At 34.9% G+C, this 22842-nt stretch overlaps 1 protein-coding gene across 1 annotated transcript in view; it reads right to left on the bottom strand.

Annotated features, from left to right (window-relative positions):
• LOC145691873 (alpha-tocopherol transfer protein-like) overlaps window positions 1-22842 on the bottom strand; it is a 114823-nt gene that overhangs the window by 29297 nt on the left and 62684 nt on the right. The window contains exons 3-5 of the mRNA XM_081767183.1: window positions 15220-15469; window positions 9360-9470; window positions 4321-4426 (exon numbers count right to left, since the gene is read on the bottom strand). Of these exons, the coding sequence (XP_081623309.1) occupies window positions 4321-4426; window positions 9360-9470; window positions 15220-15469 (467 nt within the window). The remainder of the gene's footprint in view (window positions 1-4320; window positions 4427-9359; window positions 9471-15219; window positions 15470-22842) is intronic.

The following is a 22842-nucleotide window of genomic DNA, read 5'->3' on the forward strand; positions in this document are numbered from 1 at the left end:
CCCCCAAAATGGGAATATATTCGCATATGGCAATAATGCGTTACGTGGAGATTGATGTTAATAGCGTCTAGAACCGAAACAAGTTTGAATGTGTGCGGAAAACTACAAGCTAACTACGTAAGTATTTATGTTTTTCTAATAGTTTGATATAATATTGGGACATTTGTACTTAAGAAATAACTTACACATTTTTTTTAACGATTTGAAAGTACTGCAAAGCGTTAGTTTCTGACATGTTCATTGTTTTGCAGGTTTGAGTAAATTGACTTTCTTCCAACAGTTGGCTGTGCAACATCACGAAAAGTTCATTGTTTAGTTAGGAGGTAAGGGTACGCAGATACCGACAGGGCAAGGATACGCGTGTGTACTCTTGCCTCTTCTTTTCTATAAAATATCAATTTGATTTTAGATCTAACAATCAAAAAAGAATGTAGATTCCGTTGTAATAGACAGTGACGGGAAACGTTACGAATACTGGTTCTGATATGTAGCCTATAATGTCAGAATTCCTATATTTTCTTATGTACGAGGGACAAATTGTTATTCTAAATACCACTCGTTAGATAACAATATCTAAGGTGATGTTTGAGTTTACGAAACAGATGAAAGTCTGAGGCAGTTAAATCTGTAGTTATTGAATAACAGCACGCTTGCTTATTTTATTCATGTTTCAGAAATGCTACATTTTGTTCTCTTTTGTCTTAAATGGCAATAGCCTTCATTAATAAAATTCTATTAGTCCAATATGTGGTATGGGGACAATACATAGCTTCATGAAGGGTAGATCGAGAACGTTTCAAGTTACTCTCGTAGCTGACAAGCATTCTTTACCACAAGAAACTGACGGAATAAGCTGCTTGAAAAATATATTTTTATAAATGGTCTAAATGTTATCTGATTTTTTGTATCCTATGCATTCTCATTACTAATGTGAAGAGAATTAGGTTTCGTTTCTTTCCTTTGTTTTGTAAAGAGGAACTGCAGCGTCTTTAGTCACAATAAAGTTAGTATTTACCGAAGAAATAGAGAATGAATTAGTGGAATATATCACATTACTGAATCAAGTCTTCTATGTCTTAACTTTAAAAGATCTTAGAAGTGTGGTATACGATTTTGTTGAACGTATCCAGTTGCCTCGTCTGTGTAGGAATGTGTATCGAGTAGCAGGAAGAGATTGGACATAATTTTTCCGTCGTAGACATCCAACTATTGCTTTGTAACAGCCTTTAGAGACTAGCCTGGGAAGAGCTTGTAGTTTTAGCAACAAGTTGAACGCTTTTTTTAAATTGTCTACAAGATCTTGTAAGAGAAAACAGTTTCCCAACACAAGATATCTACAGTATATACGAAACTGGTATAAATACAGTTCCTCATAAAATTCCAGAAGTGTTGTTGACTAAGAATCAGTTGTGAATAAAATTGTATCTAGTGATTAGGGAGTTACCATCACAGCTGTTTCCTGCGTAAGTGCATCTCGTTCCTTTATTCCTCCTTCGTTGATATTTCCCAGAAAACGAATGAAACAAGAGTTACTCGATGTATCGCCACCGAGTTATTTGGGAATGATATCTGATTCTGGTTTAATCAACTCACAACTTTTCGTACAACGGCTGCATTATTTTCACCAAGATGTGTGAAAACATTCCTGAAGCATCGATTCAAATAGAGGACCTAAATAAAGCCCACAACCTTTCATCGTAGGATTTACTGGAAGTAAAGAGGAACCCATGCGGCGCATTCACATCAAACACTCCTTTCAAAGTTGCTCGTTCTCCTCCATCTGTTACTAAAACTTCAACCAGTAACGCTGAATTCTCACTAGAAGATAGCAGGAGTTCATGCGGACTGTCCATTTCAAACACTCCTCTACCGGTTGCTCATTCTTTCCCATCTGTCACCAAATCTTCAACCAGTAACGCTGGATTCTCAGCAGAAGCAATCAGGCACTCCTGCGGACTGTCCACATCAAATATTCCTCTACCAGTTGCTCGTTCATATCTTACCAAACCTTCAACCAGTAAAGCTGGATTTTCACTGGAAGTAAGCAGGAGTCCGTACGGACGGTCCACATCATGCACTCCTCTGGTGTTTGTCAGTCCTTCTCCATCTTCCACCAACACTCAACCTGTAAATCGTGATCTTGAGGTCAATCAAAGATTCTGACATCCTCTCCTCTCAAACAGAACTTACTTCTGAAACTGCGCCCTCCAAAAGAGCAAAGGCAAACATCAACTTGCACGAAGAAAACTACAACCGAAAATAACTGCTACAGCGATTCTCCTACAGAAGACTGGAACCAGTGTGCAAGATGCAATGAATGATGGCATGAACAATGCACATCATATGAAGGAGTGGGTACCTTCATCTGTGATAAGTGTTAATGCTCCTTTGGGTGCGCACTCTTGACTCTTTGATTTCGTACTCTTGCCCCACATACAGGGGCAAGAGTACGAATTTGAGTATTTTCTTTTTACGAATTCTTGTCCCTCCAAGCACATGGATTCTACAAGTGGTAAACTAGTGCAAAATTCTATAGCATCATGTTCAACTAATATGTCAACTTCTACTTTAGATATTTCCTTCAGTGACCTGAGACTCCCAAGAGAAAAGAAAACAAAGACCTTGAAAGACTTCTTTATGCCGTTACATCTAAATAATATTGAGTATTGCTTGAGAAGAAAAGACTTACTAAAAAGAAAAAAGAATCAGAGAAGGAAGGAAGAAAAATAAAGGGTCCAGTTGAGAAAAAGTGAAAATGAAATGAAAACAAACTCTTCCTAAAAGAAGCTTTTTTTTTAAGTAGACAAACTGTTCGTAATATTATAACATAATAATATACATGTAACTTTGATGCAAATAACACTGATGACACGACTAAGTATAATTAGTGTCTAAGGGTTTACCACATAATGTGAATTCCGAAAGCTCATTGTATTCACATTCCAGATCCAAATGATGGTGATGCATTTCTATGCCAGAACTATTACCAGGAAAACAAAACAAATAGTTTAAGTGATCTGGAGGGAGACTCAGATGATGTGAAACACCTCCCAGATCTTGTTTCCACTACAAAGAAAAACATGTACGCCTAGGCCATAGAATATCTGTGTAATAATTATTTCCCTACAAGAGTTGCCAATTAGCATTTGTTTGAAGACTAAAGCTTATTTTCACTATATGATATTACAAAAAATAAACTCCATGGTTCTGGATAATCACATAGCGTTTAAAACACATTTCTAATCAGAACAAAATGAATTATTTAATAACTGTACGATTTTTTTTACAGTTTCAAGAACCTAACGTCCTCTTCATCAGATATTGAGAAAAGACAGATGACAACAAATCTTATATCATCGGGTGAGGAAGATATAAATATTTATTAAATAATTCATTTTGTTCTGGTCAGAAATGTGTTTTAAATGATATTACAAATCTATTAATAATAATCCATAACATCAAATTTCCCACTTTTTGATAATATAGTTTAATATAAACCTTCTGTGAGAAGACAATATTTTAAGTTATGATATAATTAATTGCAAATTGGTTACTTGCATGCTTATAATGACGTGTATTATCGTAATAGGGCATGTAAGAATATAATGTGTGTAACTGTGGTCTACAAAAATGTAACTTATGCAGATGTTGCATGGAAAAATGCAATGGACCACATGGCTAATAACTGAATTTGTCAAGGCCAGTTACTGTAAAAAGTGTCTAATAACTGTAATCTTTAGTACGTTTTCATTCAAAACTGTTTTTATATCTTTCTTTTATAGCATCTTAAAATAATTGTATATCACTTTCTTAACAAATAAACAACGTTTCGAAAAAGGTACATTCCATTCAGTTATTCTAAAAATTGTCTTGTCGACAAAAGTTTAAACTGAAAATTTCGCATAAGTGGCCAATAACTATATGATTTCCCCTATGCCTATTTTAGTTATTTTTCTTTTAAATGTTAAGACAACCTATCTTTACATATTATAACGAGTATATTGCTATGTATGAAATAATTCTAAACCGAGCGGGAGAAAACAGTAGAAGTCTAGAAATTTGCCAAAATGAGATAAGTCAAAATTCGAGATCAATGTGTCATGCTCCAACTCCGGTTAACTTGCTCCATGCTGTAAGTCAATTCTAAGTGTGTGTTGAATAATCGCATCATGATGTTGTTCGTATAAGTGATTCATACTTACGCTTGGTAAAATTAAAAAATCGCCTCCTGAAACCCTCTGTTTTTTAAAATTATTTTTACTGTTTCTACCGTGCAGTCTAGAGTTAATTACTAATCTCCTAAAGCTGTCATTGTCTTACCACTCAGTTTCTCCATTGGACCAGCTGTTCCACCATACTCGTTTGGCAAAATGTCTTTCGGAATTTCGTGATACATTTCACTGTATTCCTTGCCAAGAATTTTGAGCTGTCAATGATTTGAAATGAATGAGTTATCGGTTACCAGAGGAAAGTAATAAAGTAATAAAAATTATTCCTTACCTCATAGTTCAATTTCCTGTACCACAGGATACTTGATTATAATATTGAACATTAACAAGGAGTGATGCATACAGTGGAAGAATAAAAAATTAAAGAGTAATTTTTTCCTGTTGTTTAGTGATTTTGCTCACACGCTATATTCGCAGTCTCTCTTCGGGATTCATATAAAATTGATTAAATGCATAGTTCTCCGTGACCCAATCTGTATTATACTAATTTTTCGGCCCATGCCGGTAATTTGCATATTTATGGGACTTCATTTATCGAGAATTCACACTACTATAACCCTCGAACAAAATTATTTTTAGTTTTTTTAATGTAACTGGACATGAATGTTGGCACATGCAAAACAAATTGGATTAAGTACTGCTTTTCTGACACATGTTACTCACCCCAGCTGCCATCTTGGACCCCCCGTATTGAATTCAACTTTCGGTTTTTCAATTGGGAATCGGTGCAAGTAATACATCAAATGTTGTGGAGACTTTTATCGTAGCTGGTACTGTTTGCGAGGTATTGCGTGTTAAATGTTAGGTACTTCAAGAATATTCAATCAAATAGAAAGTGGTAGAAATATAATAGTTTACGTGATTTATCGTTGACGAAATATTCTGTGAACATACATACATACAGACACACAGATGGCAATACAAAAATGGTAGGTGTTCACCCAAATCTGATTGCATCTGGATTTACATTACGCGTTTTGACCGTAATACAATACTCCCTTGTTATACTATAACACGGAAGTAATAATAATCATTCGCACAAATGAAATAAGATTACGACACCAAGGATGTAAGGAGTTTTGTTTTATACTTACAGTATTTTTAAAGTTAGAAATTGTTTTCATTTGTCAACATCAAAAACGTAAGCGTAACTGATATTACTCTGCAATGTCTACTCGCGAAGTGCCTGGAGGGATTTAACATGCAATATCTTCCAATCGGTACAAGCTGTGGCAAAATGCAGTACACCACTGGATTTCCGAGAAACTTGTACATGAATTTGATGTATCACTTGCACCTATTTCCATTTGAAAAACCAAGAGTTGCATTCAATATGGCGTATCCAAGATGGCGGCCTGGTGGGTAACATGTGTCAGAGAAGCAAGTAGTTGATTCATTTTGATTTGCATATGCATACATTCATGTCCAGTTATATCTATATAAACTAAAAACATTTTTTGTTCATGTTTTATAGTAGTGTATAATTGGATTCGCGAAATGTGAAGGCCTAAAAATATGCAAACTACCGGTATGGGACGCTAAAATTAATACAATACACATTAGGTTACGGTTAACTTTGCATATGAATCAATTTTACACTAATCCCTAGTGGACAATTCGTGAATGTACCTTGTCAGACAAACACGACGTATTTTATATCATATAACTCTGAATTCGCTTCACGACAAAAGGAAATAACTGAACATCACGACTACTTTGTCCGTATTAATCTCAATCAAAAGTATATACATTTTTTTAAAAAATACTGCTGGGAGTACCGAATCTTAAAGTTGAAAATTTGAAACTTCCTGTGACCCGCCAATACTTTTAATATTTTAAAGTATGTGACGTGTTTGCATAAGTGTTTGTTTTTAAAATTCAATATAAGGACTCTGCTCAATCCTATCACTTACTCTGAGTGTTTTGAGGAGATTCTTTAAGGTGAAGAGGTTTTAAGATTTTAAAGAATATATTTATGTAGCATTATATCAATTCTTCTCTTGAGCCTCTATGAACATCGATCACATGACATACTTTCATGCTTAGAATGACAAGGTTTAGCTTTCATACGCAGCCGCTATTTACTTAAAAATAAAATTTCTCCTTCTTTCTTCGAATTCATTTGATGCATGCTTGACAAAGTAACTTACTTATTGAATGGTAATAGCAATTCATTTTCCTTGTTCATCTTGGGCAAGATACAAAAGGAATTTAAGTACATTATTTAACGAAGCTGAATTTGTACCTACGTAGGTATATTGTTTGCTTCACCTATAAAGTTAATATACTTAAGTTTGTTTCATTATTCAAGTAGACAGATAAATTAGTGTAAAATGCATTTTTATTTTATAGAAGAGAGCTCCGACTAAAGAAGAAAGAAGTAGTAGCACCAAACAAAAGATGGAAACAGTATAGCTAAAAAAATATGAAAACAGGAAAAGGGAATTTGAAACTGCGACACGCAAAGAGAAGTGTAGGGGATCTTCGGTAGGTGATGACATCAACTCAAACAGGGAAGCCGTGAAGAGGGGGAATTTAAAAGCAGCTGACAAGCACATAGAAAGAGGATCGACACCCAAAGTAAATCTGGAAATCAAACCAACAGAGAGGTAAAAAAAAGACCAGAGAAAACTGGAATAAAGAACTTGTGCAAGGAAATTGAGGCAAATATAGTAAAAGCAAATACAGAAACGATATATACAATGATTAGAAAACAGTTTGCTGTGAAATAGAAACGCACATGCAGACATTATCATAGACAAGGACGGGACAACACTAATAAAAGAGGAGAAGATAACAAGATGATGGAAGCATTATATTGAAGAACTTTACAAAGCAGACAGAGTGAACGAATAAGAGATAGAGAAGGAAGAAGATGTCGGTAAAAGTGAGCTAGGACCTTCAATTTTGGAGTGAGAACTTGACAATGCTTTGGAGAAAATGGAACATTGTAAATCCCCAGGAATAGACGAAATGGTATCCGAAGTGATTAAGACTCTTGGAATACCAACGAAGAAGAAATTATTTAATATTTCACTTTATTAATGAAATGTACATCACGGGAAAGACACCAAGACATTTCGAGAACAGCATATTGGCCTTATCCCGAAAAGAAAATGCGCACGGAAATGCGAAGAACAAAAAACGTTAAGTTTGATTTCCCATGCATAAAAAATACTGTGCAAAAAGTATATATCGCAGACCGAACTGAAGTGTAAATCGGTAAGTGCTGTCGTAGGACCAGTTTGGATTCAGAAAAAAAGGGAATAAAGGAAGCAATACTGAGTCTACGGTTGATCATAGAACAGCACGTCAGAATAAACAAACCAATTGTGATCGCATTTGTAGATATAGAAAAAGATTTTGACAACGTAGACCTGAATATCATGTTCAGAGCGTTGAAGAATCTAGAGGTGGATTACAGAGCCAGAAGAATAATATACCGATTTTACAGGAACCAGACAGCTGTTGTAGGAAGGGATCAGAAGGAAGCAAGAATAAATCAAGGAATAAAGCAAGGATTCAATGTTTATAAAGAAGAGGATATGAAAGAATTCTTTGATAGAAACAAGAAACGAATAATAGTAAATCGGCAGGGTCTTTAGCACAATAAGCCTTGCTAATGACATACTACTGGTAGCGGAGAGCGAAAATGATTTGCAGGAAGCATTTTCAAATCTGAACGACCAACTGAAAAAAATAAGCAAAATGAAGAAAAATAAGGAAATTCAAGATTGCTAATATAACTCCAACTGACCAAAGCATTATATATATTTTAAGAGTTTTTATATACTGTTTCTGCCAAATGGAGATTTATTAGCAATAAAAAAGAAAACCGAACTGGTAAACTGCACAAGAGTAGGACAGGAAGGGGCAAACGTATGACTGAAGGGAGAAAAGCGAAGATAGCACAGACTAAACATGTATTCAATAGGAAAAAAGGACTGCAAACATCACGAAATGTGTCGTTGGAGTTCGACAACGATTTATCAAGACTCTGGTATGGAGCGTGGCGCTTTATGGTTCACCGACGTGAATATTGAGAAAAGCTGAAATATCTAAGCTGCATGCATTTGAAATGTGGCGTTGGTGCAGAATGATGTGCATATCATGGATCGAAAGAAAAAGGAATGAAGACGTACTAAAGGAAGCTAATGAAGGATGAAATATCATGAAGATACTAGGAAAAAAGAAGACCCAATATCCTTGGCCATCTTATTCGGCACTCCGATTGGATCACCGTGTTGATAGAAGGAACGGCAGAAGGAAACCAGAAAGTGGAAAAACCATGATACAATATTTAGATGAAGTTACGGAGAAGAAACCTTTTGGAGGATAAAAGAGGTCTCCCAAGGGAGAGAAAAGTTTTAAAATTTAAAATGTCCAAATTGCCTACTAATTTATTGTTGAGGAGAACAAGAAAAAGAGTTGAAACAAATGCAGAGTGCAAAAAGTTAGAATGTAAAATATTCTTTAATATTTTATCACAATATGCAGTAGTATGAAGTCAGTTATTTAGTACAGTATTACAATAATTTATTACAGGTATGTAGCAATTATACATGGTTTCTTATACATAAGATTAATCTATAACATTTTATTTTAAATATCAGTTTGATTGAATTGAGGTTATATTGTACTATGATATCATCTATCTATCTCACAATATACCTAGGTCAATGGCGAATATTTTTGTTCAAACTCCATTGTAACTTTTATGCTAATAAATAATAACAAGCGTAATTTTTTACGATCCAAAATCTTCTGAGATAATAATTTCACATACTCTTAAGTGCTATTAGATTAAGAAGGTAGTCAATACAACATAAAGTTACATTAAATTGCACGTTAGGTTTTATATATATATATATATATATATATATATCTAGTCTACACGCTATTTAAAAATTTTAATTCGATTAAGTAGGTCTATTTTACTTGGTTAGAAGATGATAATTTGAGTTAGACTATTATAGTTTTGAATGTAAGTGTAGTATTTAAGTGTTCTTGTTACAAAGATTTTAATTGAGTTATACATCTGAAAGTCACACACATTTTACGTGAAGGATTCAGTTCATTAATACACTATACCTCATCAACTTCCATTCAATTTATTAAAAAAGAACTTACCTTTGAGCTTACTTTCACGGGTAAAATAGTCAAAACTAAATTGAGAAAACTCATTAACGTGGGTTGTACGTTAATAAGATACACTTTTCGAAATCTATCCGGGTAAGCTTCCTGAAAAATTAAAAAAGAGCATATTGTAAAGCATTGTATATGTATATATGTTATTTTATACGTTGCCTATACTGTTTATTTATTCTTTAATTAGAAATAGTAGCATAATACAAAGAAAACAATAAGCTTAATTTTACATAGTATATCGGAAAACTAACAGAACTCTTTTCTTTACAGATAACCACTAGCTCTATCTATTGAAACAATATACCATCGCAAAGCTGAATATCTGCTCAACAAAACTAGACTACAATTATGATAAAAGATCAATTGAGTGTCAAGTTATTGCAAGAAAAGTGAGTGTATCTGGTGACACCTCGTCCCAAAAACACGATGGAGCTAAGACCGAATAATATGTTTCGTTTCAAGCTAAGTAAAACATTTACATAAACATTCGAAATGATGAAACAAGTGTACGGTGATGAGTGCTTATCTCTTACAAGTGTGTTCGAGAGTGATTCCTGGATGGTTTCGACTCCTTGGGAGACGACGAAAGCCAGGCAGAATGAAAAACAAAAATCGCGATGAGTTGGTAAAACAAGTGCATGCGTTTTTCGTGAAGACAGACATCTTGAATTATAAAATAATTGTCTTGGGATGCGGCGTAATGATAGCAGTACATCAAAATTACAATGTCTCCTATATAAACTCTAAGTGATCTAAATTTTGAATGTCAAGCTCTCCAATCACTCTCTAAAGATGTTTATTTGTGCAGTACATAATCCTCCGGATTCAACTGTAATTGTATATGAAACGTTTTATGAAATTATGGAGAGTAAGGTTCTAATAGGAAGCATAGGAGTCTTTATTATGAATCAAATGAAATGTTCTAATTTTGACCTTCTACTTTCAATAAACAAATGTAAATACTTAAGTAACTTCTTGTTCCTGTATGACTTAATGACTCATAATGGTCAAACCTTAGACTTAGTACTCTCAAACTGTAAGGACTTTTCTGTAATAAAACTTTGTTTTCTTGTTACTAATCAAAATAGTTATCACCCAGCTATACTTACCTCTTTCCCATTGTACGCTTGCAGAAATATAAGAAAGAAGTTAAGGTATTCGGTTTTAATTTTAGAAAAGGAGATTTCCAATAAATGTACATAGAAATCTCTAAATTAAGTTGTGATTGCCTTTCGGATGATGTTAATGTTGCATTAACAATTTAATGTCAAATGATAAAGAATATTGTTTCTGTATCTGTTTCACCCAATAGAAATATTAACGGAAGTTATTCATGTCGGTTTACTTATAATAAAATTAAGAAAATGAAATCCAAGACTACCACTATAACAAGTAGAAACAATCCTTCTCTCCTTTAGCCTAGTCTTCATAAACGATGGACGTAAAACTCAAAGATTTCATTTCGTTTTTAAAGTACAAGTTAGAAAAAAACATTGCTATTGCTTTTTCTTTTCGTCTTGTATTTTACTATATAGAATATTCTGTCAGTGTTGTGTTTTTTTATTCATTTCTATATCATTGCTTGATTCCTTGTTTCGTGTTGTGTATTCTAGCTACCGAAACATTGACAAATATCTCTATCTGCACAAAGCGCATGCACGCAGTCAACGATGATCACAGCTACCAACTATGAAGTGAGAATTTCCGATAGTCTAATGCTCCTTCATATACATTGAACTATACGCTAAAGAATTTATACTTCCGCGACTGTTTCGAACCTTCCTATGAAACACTAAACTAAACATCTCATACTCAAGAGATACTACTCAGTGTCCATGAAAGGTTTTGAAATATTTTGGATGCAAAGAACATTTGCACTTTTCACACAAGTACTTTGTTCGCCCTGAAAAGATCTGGCAAATTTTGGACTTTGATTTACCAGCGATAATCCAGTGGTCTTTCCCATCTAGTCGAATAGCGTCGTAGCCCTCTCCGGAAGGAATACTCGCACGAACGCCTTTGGGTTTCGGTGGGGTTCCATACGAAAGCAATTGTAGTGTGTATTGTCATTTGAATAACAATTGATCAATGTTGTGTTCAGATCTCCTGTACAGGAGCCACCAATTTACAACACAAATCGTAAGTGCCTAGGAGAAAAAAGTCCACCATCATTTCTTGCTTCTAATTATTGGTCTATATGTCTGTTGAAATTGGTCTGATAGGTCAACTTCACCCATTTTTGCATTGTACTCGGCTAAAGGTCCTGGCGCGTTCACATGAACTACGGTCTTTTGCTTACCAGAGTATCTACTTCCGTGCCGTAATGGTTCAATATCAACACAATTAGTAAGCATAGTTGCAACTGCGTTGTCGTTCCATCGGAGAGCAAGTAATTCTGCAACCAATCTCCACACAAATAACAATCGATCTTGTTTCTTGATCTCCTCTTCCGAAGGAAGGCCAACAAAAGCAGAAATACGATTCTTGCGAATGGTATCAGTTCCCCCTAGTCTCTTCCTTTGGGGTTCTCGAAGAAGATCAATAGATGTGAAAAGGTTATCAATGTCAAGTTTCTTCCCAGGAGTGACAGATAAATGATCACACAGTCCAAAACCACGCATCCTCCTTGTCCCAATCCAGTATTCTTGAGATTTGTATATTTTCCTATATAAGGTTCAGAGTCGTACACATATCTCTTCTCGTCTGAAGCACACCATAATTTCAGTCCGAATCGTATGGGTTTGTCACGAATAAACTGCTTACCGCTGTCGTCAATACTGATATTTTCCGACGGATTTACCTTCTTGAAATTCGCATTTAGATGTTCAAAAATTGGCCGAACTTTGTAAAGACGATCTGTTATTTGCGAGTTATCAGCAAAATACAAATATCGTAATGAACTATTAAAGTCATTTCTTCTCATTGCAGACGATACTCCCTTCACATCACAGTTAACGTCGTGTGACCAATACATGCGTCGGTGAAGAAGCGTGTGATATCCTGACAGTAAAATAATGCCAACCATCGTAAACATTTCATCTCTTGTTACGCGAAAATTGTGATTTCCCTTTTGCTGCGTGTACAATTCAGTTTGTTTGATCATCAAATCAATAAATTCACTTGTCAAGAAGAACAAGAAGGCGTGAAGTTGTGTCTTTATTTCTTCTTTCATTCCCGACTCCAAATTTTCGTTGCAAAGAAATTCGGGGATGCAAAAGTATGGTTTAGTTTCCATTCAAACTGTTTCTTCTTTTCATTTTCGTTTCAATTCTTTTCAGGAACATTCTGGGCACACTTCTTGATTTTTACTACAAGATGGAACAGCATTATTACTTTCACTGTTGTTTCGAATATTTGATGGAAAAGTGGTGTTACGTCACATTCGGACAACAATACACGCCTTGGTAATCTATTCAATTTGATAAAAGCTTCAACATCACTGCAATCGGAATCCTGATCTGATAAAGCATTACCACTCTCAACTGGTGGAGAAACATCGATTGTCAATTCATCATCTTCTATATCAGATAAAATTTCCCCAGATTCAAGTAAACTAAGTATTTCATGAGCAGTTAAATGTTTATAGTTCGTCGACATATTGATCACAAAATTTACTGTTCTCTACATTGAACATATTCTGAAATCAACAAATGACTAACGTAATTGCGCAGTATGCTTACAGCGTTGTTGCTAGTTCCTGAGTGCAACTATAGACACATACAAAAATTACGCAACCAAAACAGATACTTGTCGTAATGACTAGTCAAAATACTATCACGAGCATATTGATTTATATTTTGTGTTTGAAATAACAACACTTTGAAACCTGCAATTAAATGTAAAAGTAAATCTTTGCAAAAGACCGCAGGCATCTTGAATATACGGAATAGTAAGGAACAGATTGTTGATTATTAATTTCAAATATCTTAATACAGAAAATGTATTACGCAATCATGGTTTTCGATAGAAAAATCACAGTCTAAATTAACGTAGGCATCAGCAAGAATGTAAAAAAATAAACTATAATAAGCCAAAATTATTTTTTATATAGACCGTAACTATAGTTGCACTCAGTAAGTAATGGGTTAAGAAAGGTTAATGCTCTAACAGGCATTCTTTTTCAATTAAAGGATGCGACGACAAGACTAACTGCATTTTATAATTAAGAATCTCTAAACCTTAAGGAACACTTAATTTCGTTCAAAAGTAAGTAATTAATAACAACGGAAAGCTCTCACACTTACAAATTATCTACTACATAAACAGTAGACGCGTACATATATCCTGATTTACCTTAAATAAAAGATTTCGATTTGTCCATGAGGTAGTGTAGCCAGCGAAGTATTTAACTGGAAGGCCATTACTCCTTCAGTAACTTTTAGCAGTTTTAAAAGACAATGGCGATAAATGCTCAAACATATTTGATACATAAACTGTTGCTACTTGAGTTCGAACTTGCCCGTAACACTGCGACGTGAACCCAAATCTTTACAGATGTGAAAGGGGAAGTTGCACGAAACCACAGAGAGCAACTTGTTTGTTCCAGAAATTTTGTGCAAGTTGTAAATCGCCGATGATCAGTCAACATCAGGCCGTATCAGGCTAATAGATTCGGAGGTCATACGATGCACTATTGAGGAAAACCTATCAACCGGCATACAGGTATTGTCGAAGCTATTCTTCAGTACAGGTCTAATATAGTGTGTCTCTTTCAGAAGGTCGAGAAAATAATCAGAAACTGCTGCATTGTGCTACATAAGTTGACCGCAGCTCAAGCCCAGAAGGGACTGGATATTGTAAAACGCACATAATGAAAATTTCCTGAACAGATTGACACATGCGAAGAAAAGTTAATATGTTCCGCAATCCGAATATGCGAAATTAGGGGTTTATAAGTATCAAGTTAAAAACGAGTCATCTGACAGGTCCTCTTCTAATACAAAATAATGTTTTGTATGTGGGAGAACTTGTAGTTCATTGCTAACAAATGTACTATCAACGCCGCTCTCTATTCCGAACAGTTGAATAGGATAGATGCTACACTACGCTAGAACTGTCGGGCATTGGTGAACCGAAAGTGAGCCCTGTTGTAATATGATATCTGGAGACCAGACTCGCCTTGTAAAGCGCAAAAGGTTGAACCTCAATACCTACGAAACGATACTATAGACGTCATATTACCCGTCTGATTACTATCACGGCGAACTTTCTGAAATCACAATATCTCACCAAAGAATAGGACATGGAAAAAACAGTGACTGGCTTCTTTGCCTCTAGGGCCAAGATGTGGTATCGGCGTGGAATGGAGAAAGTAGCAGGAAGGTGGATTCAAACCGTCCAGCTGGAAGTGTTGTAATTTGATGTTAACCTGCTTTCATTGTACTGTAATAAGTACAATTATTTTGTGTGCCATAATAATCCCAGAGTAATGGCATATTCTTGTAAGTAAATGAAAGTAAATAGGATTCACTGTTGTCCAGTGTAAATTAAAAATGCTTTCTTTCGATGCCTAGTATAACATTTAAACCTAAGTGGAAAACAAGTACAAAATATATACGGTATTATAGAAAAAGTTATTGAGAAATTGAATGAAGCAACTTATAGTTTATGGATTTGATGCGATGTGGAATGTGGTCAGTGGAAATACAATTCGTAACAGTTCGGTTATATTTGTGTGGGATAAAGTGTTTTCTTAGTCCTTGGGTGTTTGCAATAAATTATAAGTAAAGAGGGATAAAATAAAATATTGGATTAAATTTCATGCACTTTTATAATGAAATAATGTGCAATTACCTAATTGAAAATACTGTTGATATTATGTAATATAATATTTATTACTTACCAGGAACAATGTAACAAATTTCTTCAACAAAGAAAAAGGAACCTTCATGCTATGTGATACTGTAAATTCAAATAAATCATACACTACTACATGTCCTGTATGTGGAAGGCCCAAGATATGTCCCGCATCCAAACCGACTATACTTCGTCTAAAATAAAGTATGGGATCAAATTCGGATGCGTTTATTGAAAATTTAATAATTGAGATCGCACATCCTTCTGAAGATAACTTCTTCAAGCATACGACACAACTAAGAAAAGAAAATGATAAAATTGAATATTATATAGTAATACATAAACACAATTCAAAGTTTAAAATTGGTTAATATTAGTTGTAAGTATTCTTAAATTTACGCCTAAAATATGATTTTATTAAAACCCAAAAACATACAGACATAGTTTAATCTGTAGCTCGATGTTCTATGTAATGTGTGTTTTAAAATTACATTTGTCTCGAAACAAAGTTGAACATAGATACAAAGACTAATATAGACATGTCATGAATGTCATAATTCTAATATATAAGTTTCAGAGGAGAGCTCATACTTCAAATATTACTCTCCTGGTTACTCTCCTTTTTACGTCATTTGAATAATGTATAAATAAATTTGATTAATTATTAATTCTTATCATTAGGAACAAATATAAACAAATGGAATAATTAATCCAAAACTAATCCTAAGGTTTCTGTTGAAATAGACATTCGCTGTGTTTGAATTTATGGTTAAAAGAATTAAGATATGGATTAAATTTTTAAATCTATTCCTTATTTTATTGCTTACATTTAAGGCCGTGTCTAACGTTTCGAGCTGGGATCATCAACCCCTATATAATAACATTGTGAAATTCTTTGCAAAATATTATGAAAACTATTTGTCTTATGCAATTCAAAGTTTCTCCAGATGTTAACCTACCCCAATACTACATGTTCACTTTTTTTATTTTTAAACTAGCTCTTATAGTTCATTAATATTACTTTTTACAAGGAAATATGACAACGCTGGAAATAACATTCAGTGATTGCAGAATCAGCAGGGTTTGATTTCCTACTCGTGGAGGTGAAGAAATAAACACACTCTCCTGATCAATTAACACCATTGTTCGTCACTGATCTTCAGAAGGTTGGTAGGGGAGGGAAGCAAGTTACGAAATGAGAAAAGATAGTTCATCTAATAATGTGGAGAATGGATATTTTCAAAGTTATGTTAGTTAACAATCTGATAATATGGTTCGGAAAAGGAAAGGGTTGCGGGACGCAAGATTGGCCGCTGTCAGAAATGAGACAACGTTACCTGCCTACACATCTTCTTACTTGTACTTTATAAGAAGATTGTCAAACAGGGTGACCTTTCCTCTATTTTCATTTTTTTTAACCATTTTCGATCCTAAATCTTGATTTTGAGAGGTGAAGAAAGGAGACGCGATAGAAGGAACACAACATTATTGTAAAAGAATTGTCATCAATATGTTGCATTCAGAAATAAGAAATGATACTTTAAAAAATGAAACTTATAACTTTAATAGAAATATCTGGAAGATGAAAGAATAAATCATGGCATGTTGAGGGGGTATATACCGTGTAACGTGGGTTCCTGTCACCATGGCATGGCGCGTTCTCAGGTTGCGGATCAAGGAGAAGTCCTCTAGATATAGAGGTTAGCTGCGAATATACTGAATAAGCAGTCGCGGACAGCCGAATAGGAGTGGTCCTCCAGCTTGGAGGTTTGGGTAGGGCTAACAACCTCATCCTGTAAAAAGGAAGCACTTGTTCAGAACTATTCACAAAATCCGCGGACAATGACTGATAACTTGACACGGCCACAGCAAAAGAAAATGGACATGAGATTTGGAAGATGGAATATTAGGAGTCTTTATAGGGCAGACGCGTTAAAATCCGTAACAAGTGAGTTAGAGAAATACAGGATGGACGTAGTAGAAGTTCAGGAAGTTAGGTGGGAAGGAGATGGATCTGTGAATTCTGGAAATTTTACGTTCTTTTACGGGGAAGGAAATAAAATCACCAGTTAGGAACAGGGTTTTTCGTTCATAAACGTATATTACCGGCAAATAAACGGGTTGAATTTGTTACTGACCGAATTTCTTTTATTACTCTTAAGGGACGGTGGTGTGATATTATTGTTTTAAATGTATATGCTCCAACTGAAGATAAGGGACCAACCCCGCGATACCATATGAAAATTCTATTAGGGGATTTCAATGCGAAGGTAGGACGAGATGATATTTTCAAACCGATTATAGGGAACGAAAGTCTGCATAAGGAAAGTAATGACAACGGAGTTAGATTCGTGAACTTTGCAACATCCAAAAAAACTAATCGTGAAGAGTAAAAAATTAACACATCGCGACGTTCATAAATACACTTGGACATCACCAGACGGGAAAACACATAATCAAATTGATCACGTTTTAGTAGATGGAATAAGGCAATCTAGCATATATTGGTGTCGTTCAGAGGGGCTCATTGTGACACTGACCTAGTAGCAGCGATAATACAAGAGAGACTGTCGTTGAATAAAAGTAATATTCACTGTCCGAAAACGGAGTTAATAAAATTTAAGAAATTAGAAGAGAACCAAGTAAGAGAGAAATACCAGATTAAAGTTTCGAATAGATTCTCGGCTTTAGAAGATTCGGAGTGCACTAGTGTTGAGGATACCTGGATGGAAAATAGAGATAGCATTAAATTTTCAGCAAAAGAATACTTGGGACACGCGGAAATACGTAGGAACAAACCATGGTTCGACCAGGAATGCAGAAAACTAGCAGAGAAGAGAAAACAGGCAAATTACTCTGACTACAAAATCCGAATGAAATAACTACACATTTCGCAGATATATGGCGCGAAATTTCCAAAACTTTAAGAACAAAGAAACGCGATTTTCTGAAAGCTAAAATTAAGGAACTTGAAGATAATGGTAAAAATAAAAACATCCGGGACATGTATAAGGGAATCAACGAATTTAAGAAAGAATATCAACATCGTGCTTATATATTAAAGAAATCTGACGGTATAGTTCTCACTGACACGGATAGCATCTTAAATAGATGGAAAGATTTCTTTGACGATTTGCTTAACACGCAACCAAAAACTAGTGTGCGTGGAGAAAAGGAGATACGCACCGCAGAACCGTATATTCCAGAACCCAACCGAATAGAAGTAGAAACCTCTATAAAGAAATTAAAGAAAGACAAATCTCCGGGTGTAGATGACATTCCGGCTGAATTAGTGTTAGTTGGAGGCGAAAAATTGTGGAACAAGATACACAAACTCATTCTCCTTATTTGGAACAAGGAAGAATTGCCACAAGAATCATTGTTCCAATTCACAAGAAAGACGACAAACTGACTGTAATAATTATTGAGGTATTTCTCTTCTGTCAAAATCCTTTAATATCTTTTCAAATATTCTATTAGCGAGACTGACCCCGCACGCAGATGAAATTATTGCAGATTATCAGTGCGGATTTATACGAAATCGATCAACTATCGACCAAATATCTACCATTCGCCAAATACTCGAAAAAAAGTAGGAATGCAATACCCCGGTACATCAACTATTTATTGATTTTAGAAAGGCGTACGACTCGGTTAGGAGAGGAACACTATACAACGTTCTTACAGAACTAGGAATACCAAGAAAGCTAATTAGATTAATTAAATTAGATTAATTTATGTTTAAGTAAATCCCAAAGCAAAGTCCGGGTAGGAAAATTTTTGTCCACGAGCTTTCACGTCGAAAATGGCCTGAAAGAAGGAGATGTGTTGTCGCCATTATTATTTAAGTTCGTTCTGGAATACCCTATAAGGAAAATCAAAGAGCAACCAGGGCCTACAATTGAAAGGTATTCACCAGGTTTTGGCATATGCTGATGATGTAAATTTAATAGGGGATGATAGGAGAACAATAGAAAGAAATACAGAGATCTTATTAAACGCTTGCAGGGACATGGGTTTACAAGTAAATGCAGATAAAACTAAATACATGGAAGTGCGTCGGGACCGGAATACAGCAAATTATGGATGCGTTAAAATATTAAATAATACTTTTGATAAAGTGGATAGTTTCAAATATCTAGGATCAATATTAACAGAGGAAAATCTTATTCATGGGGAAATTAAATGTCGGCTAAAACAAGGAATTCTGGTTACTATTCGGTTCAAAATCTCTTGTCATCGCGAATTCTGTCGGGGAATTTGAAGCTTAAAATATACAAAACGATAATCATGCCTGTTTTTCTGTGTGGCTGCGAAACATAGTCATATACTCTGACGGAAGAACACAGACTGAAAATATTTGAGAACAAGATCCTGAGACGGATATTCGGACCCAAGAGGAACGGGAATGGGGAATGACGGAAACTTCATAACGAGGAACTACATAATTTATATGGCTTACCCAACATTGTTAGGGTCGTCAAGTCTAGGAGGCTTAGTTATGAGGGTCATGCAGCTAGAATGGAAGAAAGTAGAAACACTTTCAAAGTCTTGACTGGAAGACCAATCGGAAAACGATCATTAGGAACACCTAGGCGCAGATGGAAGGACAATATTAAGATAGGTCTCGCAGAGATTGGAATACAAAGTAGAAACTGGATGCAGTTAGCTAAGGATAGGAGTCAGTGGAGAGCTTTTGTGAACGCGGCATTGAACCTCCGGATTCCATAGGCCATAGAGTTAGTAGTTAGTTTATATATATATATATATATATATATATATATATATATATATATATATATATATAAATATACGTGTGTGTGTGTGTGTGTGTGTGCTATATAAAATTTTGACTCAATTTCCTGACCAACGTTACGTTACTTCTTAGGAATCTACAATTACGTCATTTTCCACCGAAGGGACGTTTATTCTTGTTTTCTCTACGTAGTTCATAACATTTCCAAATTTTACAGGATGTAATGTGTATCACTTCTACTCTCCTGATTTATATAAAGAAGCAATTACCGGTTTGTTCGCAAACTAGAATTATTATTTTCCGCTGAGGAATATTAACAAACTCTCAATCAAATTTGGCCGACACATGAAAAGTAATGGCCTTGTCGAAAAGAGGAATGATCACAAATTGAATGGAATCAATAAAGATCTATCCGCAGAAAGCTTTATTGGTCCATATATTCACATTCGTGCAAACTTCTATTTTATAGTTGAACATACAATACAACAGGATTGTTGATGAATTGCGGATGAAACATCACAACCAATATTACATGGCCCACAACCTCGCCTGGCGAAAATCTCGCCGACCGAAATCTCACATAAAGAAATCTTGCCGGACGAAATCTAACCTGGGCAGATCCTCGCAGGATAAAAACTTAGCCATCTAAATTCTCGCGGGACCAAACCTTGCAGTAGCGATTTCTTCTGTATAGAATGTTTAAAATATATATTTAAAATATTCACTGTGCACTTGGAAAATAATAATAATTATTATAAATAAATTAGAATACAGAACAGAAGTGATATTAATTTCTATATGTGGAAAAGAAAGATTGATAAGTAGTTAGTTCCCAGCTTATTACCACTTGTGTCGAAAATAAATCTTCACATTTAAAGCTCACCATATAATTTAATTAAATAAAGACAGAACAAGAATGAGGTGGCCACTTTTTAGGAAAATTTACATATAAAACCTGTTAACTCAGAAACGAAGAACCTATTTGTGTAGATGGATAATTTGTAAATCGTGTAACTGAGGTACAGCACTAAAAAGTTTGTTCCATCATATGATATTGTTCTATATGAACAATGCAATGAAGATAGGTATTTAGTAAAACTATGAAAGGTAACTTGCATTTATGGACGAAAAATTATGAATAATATGTTCTGACCAGTGGGGTATTTAGGGGCTATCGAGCTAATACCCCCAGAAATAATTTCATTATTACGTTTTCGCATCATACGTACAACATAAATGATGGTACGAAAGCAATGAAAAGCATTTATCAACGTTTAAAATATCCGAGTCATTACACAATTTACTCCAATAATAAATGTGGTTTAAATGTTCTTATATCACACTATTCGTGGAGCAATCGTGACGCGGACGATTGTGAAAATTTCTAGTTGAAATTAAGGAAAAAATAAGAATTTTTTAATCATAAATTAACAAAATGGAACAATAAAATTTCGAGACAAGAGCTAAAGAAGTCTTCAAGGATCGACACGAGACAAGACCTAGTAAACTTAGGAGACGAGACGAGAAAACCTTACTTCTCGTCTGTCTTATGAGGAACATTATCTGAACGAAACAGATATCATTTTTGCTTGTACTGCCTAGCTGGCAGATGATGGTGCATTCTTTTGCATGAATGGCATATCAAGTTCCAAGCATATCATTAATCATTACGCTATTATTGGGTATTAGCCAAAAATAGAACGCTGTAGAATGCATTAGGTTATTATTTAAAAATGAAATGAAATCTTTCAGGTTTACTTCCCACACTTATACCGGATACGCTAAAGGAAACTGTGATGATGAGAATGAACGAAATGTTGTAATGAAGAAAGTGGGAGAAACTTGAGAACCCCAAGAAAACCCACGCACATGGCGTTTGTCCACCACAAAGCTCAGTTGGCGCGAGCTGAAATCGAACTTGGGGCCCCATGCAAGAGAGGCGAACACTCTACCACTGATTCCCCGTGGTTTCTGTTATTCTTCATGGCATAATAACTGATGTAAAAGAACTCTTGAAATTCCCATATTCTTAATCTGAACGAAAATAGATTTGATGTATAATATTTCTTGTAACTGGGTTTATTATACTTCCAAACTATGTTATGCATAAGTATCGGAAGTCCAATAGAATGGCTCTACCTGTTGACAGGTATTTGACCAAAAGCGGTAAGAGATATTGAGAAGAGTTTTCCGGAATAGATTTAGCGTCCTAAGAATAGGTTCCATCTCCTTCGTCAATCATCTATATAAATCGGAAGTGATAGAGATCTACTACTTAATGTACATAAATCAAAAACTATAATAGCTAGAGACAAGCGGGCTTAGGGAATTGATTCAACGTTTCTCGAAAATGTACCATTTCTACTCTTATCGTTCTATCAAAACCGGAACTGGTAGAAAGTTACTACTAGTTCCAGTTTCACTATTGATTTTCATAGAGCAAAGATGATAAGATACATCGAGAAGCACTTTTCTGGAATCCATTCAGCACCCCAAGAATAGGTTCCGTGTCCATCTCCTCCAACAACCTTCTATTTAAACCGTACGTGGTAAAAATCGACCACAACCAGTTTCAACATTAATGGCCATAAATCAAAGACGGAAATAACTAGCGACGAGAGGGTTTCTGAAATCAATTCAACATGAACAAAATTTACCACCTCTACCCCTATCTCACTATTAAAACCGGAAGTGTTAGAAATTTACTACTCTTTCCGGTTTCAATATTGATTTTCATAGAGCCAAATCCGTCAGAGAGCTCGAGAAGTTTCGGGAATTTAAACAACGTCTCAAGAATAAGTTCCCTTTCTTCCGTTAACCCTGTATTGAAATCACAAATGGTGGCAATAAACCGTTTTCGGTTTTAACGTTGATCGCCATAAAAATAAATTTGTAATAGATAGAGACAGTTTT

Source organism: Thermobia domestica, chromosome 8 (genome assembly GCF_964235325.1).
Source record: "Thermobia domestica chromosome 8, izTheDome1.hap1.1, whole genome shotgun sequence".
NCBI lineage: Eukaryota > Metazoa > Arthropoda > Insecta > Zygentoma > Lepismatidae > Thermobia > Thermobia domestica.